The sequence below is a fragment of the Microtus ochrogaster genome, linkage group LG1, assembly GCF_000317375.1.
Source record: "Microtus ochrogaster isolate Prairie Vole_2 linkage group LG1, MicOch1.0, whole genome shotgun sequence".
In the NCBI taxonomy this organism is placed as follows: domain Eukaryota; kingdom Metazoa; phylum Chordata; class Mammalia; order Rodentia; family Cricetidae; genus Microtus; species Microtus ochrogaster.
Window position 1 is genome coordinate 34,640,890 of NC_022027.1, and position 9,926 is coordinate 34,650,815.

Sequence of the window (9,926 nt, forward strand, 5' to 3'; positions counted from 1 at the left end):
GGGGAGGAGGCGGAAATCCTCAATAAATAAATAAATTAAAAAAAAAGAAACTTAAGGGGAAGGAAATAATTTGGACTGGGTGAAGATTTTTCCTCTTAGCCTTCATTTTCTTCAAATAGTTATGCTATATTATTCTCTGAGCATGAAGAGGTCAACACACAGATTTTATAAACACACATAAAAGAAGAAAGTCAAAGAAACCCTCATTGTAAGGTTATAAAAGGAGGCCTGGGAAGAGAAGATATTTCTTAAGTATTTTTATTTTCATAAATCATTTACCAGTAACTGATGATAATGAAAACTAAAAGTAAGTGGATCAAACTTATAGGAACTAATACCTTTGCTTTTTACATAGCTGAAGGTGAACTGAGTAATATTCAAATGAAAAAGAATAGATAGCTCATTTTCACTTACAAACTTCTCAAAGAGTGGCCCATGTACTCCCTCCCATTAGAATCAACAAGCACTTAACAAAAGTAGAGTTATTTAGTCCCACGCCACAAAGCCTAATAAATCTGTGGTTGAACCATGCGTTAAACATTTTCCCCAATGAAATCTCAACTCCGTCATGTTTGAGAAAACAACAATGTAGTGTAGACGTAAAGGAAGGAATATGTGAGGCTGGTAAGAAAAACAAAGCAAAAATGAGACAGTTGTTATTCAAAAGAAGTCACCCTGCGCTCTATTTAAATTGAAATAATTATGTCTTAATGAGAGGTGCTCTCTCCCTGCTCACCTTCCCCTTCAAAGGAGATGAGCACTTATTTATGCAGCACAGTGGTCATTACGAAAGAGAGGATAATTTCTGAAGGTATGGAAGCTAAGGGAAGGTGTTGCCATCTTTGGGTGGTTTATGTCAAACAGGGAAGCAGGTCTTATTTTCATCTGCAAAATAGGTTTGTTTGCAGGAAAAACTTCATCATACAGCTACGCCACACCCGGAAATTAGTCAGCAGTGATATTGAAAGGAATTTTCGATGACAGATAGGTTCAGAGTTGCAACAGGACTGTGATACAAGAGTCCAACATACGCTCATTTCTCTTTCAGCGAAGATCGGTCCAGTTCATAGAAAATGTTTTTCTAAGTTTTCGTTGCGATGAGCCTTATGTGGATTCATATTGTGTATCTTGTAAAATGAGTAATTCCATTGAGTAATGCTCTCCTAAGTGAATATCATTATCGCTCTTTTTAAAAGATAAGGTGGTGTGGTTCAAGTGGTCCGGGCTCCCTGTGGGATCTAGTACTTGCACCTGTAGTCTGAAGTGTAGGTCCTTTTACCCAGAACAGAGTGTTGTCACAGGTGGTAAATGAAAGGCCCTGTAGGCATTGGAGAGCTTTACCAAAATGGAAAAATCCTCCCCCATATATCCACATGGATAAACTATGTATGGATAAACTACGCAGGTCAAGAGACAGACGGTATATAAAGCCAACATGAAATTGTCTACACGTGTGCTGAAAATGAGAGGCTGGATTATAATTTTTCTTTTATGTTTGGATTTCTACACATCTTCAAAGAGTCAACTATCTTACTTGTATCTAAATTTCGCCTTCTATAAAATGAACATGTGACCTAATTTCCCTGCTGTCTTAACGGTGACCAGTGACTGTGAGCATAGCATTTATAGTTCATCAGTGTCTCTACGAATGAGTTCATTGGTCAGAATTCACTGTATCTCTCTTTTCCTCTGAAATGAGATTGGTTGTTTTAAAGCGAGAACAATTTGAAACATCAGCACTGAGTTTTATTCCCAGCTCTGATAGCGTTCTAGTGTCAGTGGTTGTGGAGTAGTTCTCCTGAGACATTACGTGGAAAAATGGGTTCCATGACTGTTCAATGGCTCTATCAGTGTTACGGTTCAGAAGAACTATATTAATAGTTTTACTCTCATTGGGTGAGGTGACATTCAGAAAGCTGAGGCTGTAGGATTGTTTGGGTTCAAAAGTTCATGGACATCCTGGGCAATATAGTGAAACCTCAGCTAAACAAAACACAACAAGATTGAATTCATTCCAGCATTTTTTTTTTTTTTAGCTACTTTGTTGAAGATAATGGGTGGTAAATGAAAAGAATAATTTCTCAGGTCTGAGATCAGTAGACCAGGGATCAAGGAGGACTGAAGGCTGAGAATGAAGGTGGGCTGCAGCATTAAGACATGGTGTCAGGACCTGCAAGCCCGACCTCTCTCCAACTACACACATGGCTTGCGTGGGAGGGTGAGTTCTCAGGGTTTTCAAATAGTAAGTCTAATATGATAAACTAGTTTATGGGAAATCCAAAATACCACTGGAGCATCATTAAATTTTACCTTGCAATGTTTCATCTGAAGATGTCAGATGGCAATATGGTATTTTGAATCTGAATACGTAAACACAGAGGAATTTTGCACTTTGTCTAAAGTTAAACCCTGAGTCAGAGCACAACAAAATAATAATTGCTATCATTTGAGTATACTATGTAGCAACTATCATTCTAAAACATTACTTGTATTTAATCGTTATAACAACCTATGGTTATATTGTACCCATTCTATACATGGAGAAATAGAGGCTTAGAGACATACCATTTTTATTCAATTGGTAATAATGAAAGAACTGAAAACAAACACATGTTTGTAAGACTCCAAAACCTATGCTTTAATCACAATGAGGATCATCCTTATTGGGCCTTTCTGTTCATTTATGTGAGCTCTCTAGGACCAGTTTTACTGTCTTACCATGTTAAGAAATAGAAAAGTTATACTTTGAAAGAATGAATCAGTTATTCAATAAATGTTCTTTGAAATTAGCTCCTGCAACAGGAGGCATGAAAATTCCATTGTGCAAAGGGCACAGAACACAGCAAGATTAGATAATTTGCATATGGCTACAGGAATAGGTGAGTCAGTCAGTGCTAGAGATAGAATCTGACCTCCCAGTGCACCTGTGCTGTGCACGGTTCAGGAGGAGAGACAGATTAGTGTGGGCTAACTACACAGCCCAAGCTATTGTTGTGACTAATACTATTAGAATGTGAATAAAAATAGATGACTCTCTTAAAAATTAACATTATTCATGTGTTGTATACATGTTGATTTGAAATACCTACACATTATAAGACAGTTAAATTGGGCAAATGAGCATGCCCAGCTCTTCATGTAGATGATTACTTTTAGTGAGAACAGGTAAAATCTAGCCTCAGTATTTTTCATGTATATGATTAAATCGTTAAGTTATTATTAGATGTAGTCACCATGTGGTAGCTCCCTTGACCTTCTTCCTTCTAGCTAACTGGAAATCTGTTTTATAAAGCTAGACTGAATATTGAATGTTTGTCAGGCCACATGTCACAAAATGCAGAGGATACATGCAGGAGGAATAAAAACACTCGCTGGAAGATAAAGATTCCAACATGTGTTTTGTCATTTGTTGCCTTCTAGCAACCCCGCGAAGCAGCTGATTTCCATACTAGATGGCAGTATATACAGGGAAACTAGAGATTAGTGGGGCTGAACCTTCCCAGTCTCTGAGTCAGTGAGGAGTGGAGCTGAAGGTTTAACATGCATGTTCTAACTGCAGCTCTGTATTTACCGTCCTCCCTCCTGTCTCTCACATGTTGTCAATCTTGGAGTCATAAGGCCTCTGTTGGCTAATCAGAGTTAATTTTCCTTGTCCTTTTAAAGATTTCATTTATCTTTACATCTCAACTTTTCTAATCAAGAAAAATTCCAAAACAGTAAATTTAATATATATCGATGACTCTGTAAAGCTGTCATTCAGGATATATAGTACAGTAAAGCTGTTGTTAGGTGCTTCTTACCTTGTTGAGCACTGGTCCCGGGAATTCAGAGCTCTAACCCTTGCACTAAACTGTACACACCTTAGCTAGCAGGAGGTAGCTGTATGACTTCCGGGAGCTTAGCGCTGTGTTGACCCTAAAATCAGTGCCTTTCTACAATTACTGTTCCAAATTTAATTGTTCTCTGCTTAAAGCTGGTCTCCAGTGCAAGAAAAGAATTGCTGTGGATGGATTAGGACCAGGTCTTGGAGATTCCTCTCTTCTCCTTTCGTAAACCCTCATGCGCATGTGAGGCCACTTGAAAAGAAAATTGATTTTGTATTATGGAAGAAATATAGACATTAGTTAATAATTATTGAGTATTTAATATTTGATTAGAAAAGTGCCAGAACCTCTATAAATTTTTCCATTTGATGTTGGAAGATTCTTATGAATTGGGTTATAGCATTGGTTCAGTTTGTTAATGGGGAAACGTAGACTCAGGGAGGCAATCATCTTCCCTAGTGTCACCTAGTTAATGAAGGGCACTGTAATGGACAAATCCAGGCTATTCATAGTCAAAAAGTCCACGTCTTAATCTACCAGATAAAGAATGAAAACCATTAGCTTGAAGTTACAGAGCTTATAACAGGAGATTATTTTTATTTTTAATATATAGAATAGATTATTTTTATTTTCTTATTTTTTTGCTTGTGAACCTAGTGTTTAATGACTGAGCTATCTCTCCAGCCCTATGTTTATTTTCTTAAGATCTTTAAAATACGTGTGAATGTTTAAAGGAAAATTTACAAGAGTATAGGGATTTCAAATAAAATGAACTGAGTCTAATGCATCAATCATTACATTGAATGTGATGCAGTCACATGGTCTAGATCAGTGTTTCTCAACCATCTTAATGCTGTGACCCTTTAATAGAGTTCCTCAAGTTGTGGTGACCCCCAGCCATAAAATTAACTTTGTTGCCACTTCATAACTGTAATTTTGCTACTGTTATGAATCATAATATAAATATCTGATATGCAGGATGATCTTAGGTGACCCCTGTGAAAGGGTGGTTTGACCTCTAAAGTTGTTGCAACCCACAGGTTGAGAACCAATGGTCTAAATACTGAAAGACTAGGCTGAAGGGGAACCCAGCCTGTAAAGGCGTGGTGCCAAGCCGGGTGTCCTGAGTTTGGTCCCCAGGCCACACATGATGGAAGGAGAGCTTTGACCTCTGGGAGTTGTCCTTTGATTTCATACACATAGCATGTATGCCCTTCCTTGCAAAAAAAAGTGGATGTAATTTTAAAATGTAAACATAAATACACACTGAAAAAGATTTTTCAGGTGGGATTAAGTAAAAGAAGAGAAAGAAGACCTATTTTCCTTCTATAAGGAACCCACTCTAAATATAATAACATAGAAAAGTTAAACATACGATAAAAACCCAAATATCAAGCAAACACTAATCAAAGATGTATGTAAATATGTATATTAATCTCAGAGAAAGTAGACTTTAGAATGAAGAACATGACTGTGGATAAAAGGTTAAATTGACCAAAAAGATAGCAGTCCAAAATATGTTTACTCCAGCACAGAACAGAGGTTCAAATAAATAAAACACACAGTGCCGAAGGGTAAAATAGGCAAATCCAGAGTTCCTCCTGGATATGTCAACTCTTCCCCATCACTATGTGACATAAAAAAATGGACAGAAACTCAGGTAAAACACAGAGAACCTGAAAACAGTAAAACATGTTGACCTTGTTGACTTGTAGCAAACCCTCTACTCACAAAGGGTAGAGTACAAATTCTTCTCAAATGCCCAGGGTAAATTTACCATGATAGCCTCTATTCTGGTCATGAAACAAAGGACAGTAAAATGCCCTAGAATCAGCAGTGGGCATGCTGGCTTAGAGAGAAATGTTGTGAAGGCTGGCCTATGGCTGCAGTTATAGGAAAGGTGTTATCAGATTGAAGCCATGACCTCTGTTAGACCATGGCTAGGCAAGATAAGAGCAAGGGGGGATTAATATTCAAAGCCCTTACCTCTGACCATCTGCTGTAATGAGAAGATTCTAATTGGGACTTCAGTGTCTTGAAATGTTACTACTAAATTTATTATTTGTATTTCAGAAATTGCACCGCTATTAAAAGTCATAAAATAAAACTATTCTATCATCTCTTTTTCTTAGACAGAAACTTCCAGAAAGTTACTAACCATCTATCCTGAGGTTCTTTTCTCCTAAATATGACATAAAATGATAAATACCATAAGTGATCTGCTCTGTGAATTGCAGTCGTATCAGATTTAACTTGGAACAGCAGGGTGAGAATAACTCTAGAGTATGTGAGAAATTACATTACGTTTAGTGTAAAACAAGTCTGGAGGCCAGCAGCTGTGAGGGGAAGAAGATAATTAGATATCTAAACTCTTTTTACCATACTGCTCTACCCAAATTAGGATATAGTTTTTAAGGTATGAACTAATAAGGATACTTAATCTTCAATTAATTAATTAATATATATTTTAGTTATAAAATACAAATCAAGATTCTAGCCACCACAGTAGATTCCATTGGTATCTACTTATTCATATGGTGAGTCTCTCTCTTTCTCTCTCTCTCCCTCTCCCTCCCTCTCCTTTCTTTTTGTGGTACTCAAAATTGAATCTAGGGCCTCAAACATTCTAAGCAAGAATTTGATAACTGAGATATCTCCCTGGCCTTCATTTTAGTTTTTAAAGTTTGAGAAATGGTGTCATTAAGTTCTTCAGGCTAGCTTCTGAGTATTTGGAATTACAGCCATGTGCAACCAGACTTGGTAGCTCATATCAATAAAGAACACATTTATTCTGCAGGTTGCCATGTTCCCTACTTAATTATCAGGATTTATTTGTTAAAGAAAATGACAAATCCTTGAGATAGGTGTTTAGGATTCCCTACCTATGACATAGGGGTGGAATCATTGTGGTAAAGAGGAGGCAGGGGGATACCTAGCTCTAAAGTTGGGAAGTTAATTCACAGCTATAGATTTAATAGCTATGAGTTTGTAGATAAAAATTAAAGTCATGGATGTGGTTAAATATAACTATTGATTAGAACATTTCTCTAGTAATCTCAGGGCATTGATATACATGGAAAAGCTATCTTATTTTAATAAGAATTTAAGAATATTAATGTGTTATTACTAAAATGCTCATACTTTGAAGTAAGTCTGAGTGTGTAATGATCTACTTCACAAATCATTCAATCTCTTTGGAATTTTATTTCACATATGTTACAGGTCACTGTTTGTGGCAAGACATTTATTAATTAGGTAAATCTACTTCATTTGAACAATCATATAGATATAAATAGGGCCCATAATTTTCCAATAGCATGCTACTGCTAAGGTAGTTTAAATAAGGTTTCAGGATGCACCAGAGTTTGTACATTGTCTGGGGGATCCTTGGTGATGCGTTTTTCTGCTTCCTTGGGAAATGGTGCCTAGAGCATAGCTTGTGTTCTACCTGGCAATCCCAGGGTTAAGCTTTATTCAGAGCTTAGCTTAGAAAATTTTAAAACCAATTTGGAAAGCAAGTATTGAAAACTACAAGTATTTCACAGATTTGATGCTTAATTGATATTTATCCATGTAATATTTTCAGGGGCCTTTAATTTTAAATTAATGTAAAATGCAGTTTATGATAGCTTAAAAATATTGACTAGTAGAGACTTGTTAAAAATTAAATGTAAAAGTTTCTTAACTTCCTTCTTATACATGTTTCCTAAAAATAAAACTATTGATAGAATTAAGAAAAAATGACTTGTAGTCTCTTAAGTCTCTTAACTTGCTGGAAATTATGTCAAATTTTCTGATATTAGAGTCAACAGAAAAACAGTACATTTGAAACATATGAAGACTGATTAATACATGGAACACTGCTTTTGATAATGCTAAACATTATTTCTGGATTATATGAAATATTGAGCATTAATTTTTATGGATCTTAAAAAGGCAATAAGGTAAGTTTCTTTTTATTACCATCTATTCTTAAAACATTAAAACATATGACACCATACTGCAAAAGGTTAGGATGCTTGAACTACTGTGATTTTGAATATTAACTCAGATTTTTCTTCCAAGTAAGACTAAGACCCAGGTCACTTGTCTTCATGTTTATGGTCAGTTCACCTTGTCAGTCAAGCTCCCACAGGGGGACTAAAGTCAAAAGTCTTAATGCAGACTTTGTAGAAACGTAGAAACATTACAGAAAGTATTTGAATGTCTGAAGCTTTGTGTTAGTGGCAACAGGGAGGTCTCCAGCTCAGATTCCTCAACCTTCCTTCTATATACCCCTCCACATACAGTATCATAGGCAAGCCTGGTAATTCTTGCCTTGCCCTGTTTTCTAGGGTTCAGTTCCCCAGCTCTGGCTGCCATGGCATACTTTGTTTGTCCTGCTGTAGCAAACTGTGGCTTTTAAAGGTCCCCCATGCCAGTTTATGATCCTGAACAGAAGTCTATGAGGAAAGTAAACATTAGTATTGAAGCTTACAGTAGATCAACATATGTGCAATCCTATACCTAACTACTGAGTGATATATTTTTAAATATTTGTGCCCTATTTATCTAGTTATAAATTTCTAGAGGTTAGGCAAAGTGTCAACATGCATACCAATTTGTGTTAATCTAAGTATAGCCTATAGAGCTGGCAAGTTTATAATGACATTGATAGTAGGGTCATATCAGTCAGATCAAGTCCCCATTGTAGAGTCACTTTTGGTATTTGCATAAAACACCTATCAAAGTCTGATGCTATGACATGCAGTCTTGCCAGCATTACCATAAAGAAATATCACCTGAGTTTTGGGATTGGTTAAAAACAACAATGATTATACTCTAGGGTTTGCCTAAGTTAATAGTTAATATACTGCAGGATTTTCTGTCAAAATATCTACTTAGAATTTATTTATCAAGCAATATAATATTTTAGAGTCTACTGTTATGTCTACTATTCCAATAATCTTTAGCTATTTTATAATATAACATTTCTAAAGCCATTCCAATAATAATTATGAAAGCCTGGCCAGATTTTTTTTTAATTTAAATTTTTATTCTTTACATACATCTTGACTGCAGTTTCCCGTACCTCCACTCCTCCCAGTACTCCCTATTCCCCCAAACTCCCCTCTTCCTCAGATCCACGCCTACTCTATTTCCCTTTTTAAAAAATGAGCAGGTTTCCTAGGGATATCAGTCGAACATGGCACAACAAATCCTAAAAAGACGAGGCACAAAGCCTCATCAAGGCTGGACAAGGCAACCCAGTAGGAGGAAAAGGGTCCTAAGAGCAGGCAAAAGAGTCAGAGATAGTCCCCACTCCCGCTGTTAGGCATCCCACAAGAACACCAAGCTATGTAGTCATAACATAGAGGACCTAGCTTAGACTCATGCAGGATTCCTGTTGTTGCTTAGTCTCTGTGAGTCCCTATGAGCCCTGCTAAGCTGGTTCTGTGGGTCATGTTCTTGTGGTGTCCTTGCTGGTCGAATATTTTTAAAACTTATTGCAATGCTTAGTATCTGATTGATTTCATAAAGCCACCTTTCTATCAAATTACTTTTAATGAACTATTACTGACACTGCCGGTACTGAGGAACATAATAAGAGTGTTATGTAGCTATTTTCATTTAGATGTTAATAATAGAGAATGAAGATAATTATATTGCGCAGCATGCTTTTTATGAAGGCCTAATAATGGTGTTGCTGAACAACTGCAGTGCTTTTTCCTTTTGAATGCCAAAAAAGAAGATAACAGATCGGGATTTGCTCTTTTTCCTTTGTTGTTGTATGTTTTGTTTGGGGGATGTCTTCTAGAAAACTACCAGTGTTGTGGCATGACTCAAGGAAGTATCTGCATGCAGACATTTTTAGTACTATTTCCATTTATATTTTTACTTATATGTTTCCTTCTTCTTCCATCTACACATTTAGTTTAGTAGCAACAGCAACACCACCACCACACATTCTCACATCTCTCTCTCTCTCTCTCTCTCTCTCTCTCTCTCTCTCTCTCTCTCTCTCACTCACACACACACACACACACACACACACACACACACTTTTATAAGTCATCTTAAATCAGTCTGGTACAACATGAGAGACAAAACATTTGTGATCAG

General features: G+C 36.5%; 1 protein-coding gene across 1 annotated transcript in view; it reads left to right on the forward strand.

The window, feature by feature from the left end:
• Positions 1 to 9,926, forward strand: part of LOC101987339 (transmembrane serine protease 11E) — a 72,322-nt gene that overhangs the window by 37,463 nt on the left and 24,933 nt on the right. Inside the window, exons 4-5 of the mRNA XM_005359433.1 lie at positions 1,197 to 1,304; positions 3,974 to 4,049. Coding sequence (XP_005359490.1) covers positions 1,197 to 1,304; positions 3,974 to 4,049 — 184 coding nt within the window. The remainder of the gene's footprint in view (positions 1 to 1,196; positions 1,305 to 3,973; positions 4,050 to 9,926) is intronic.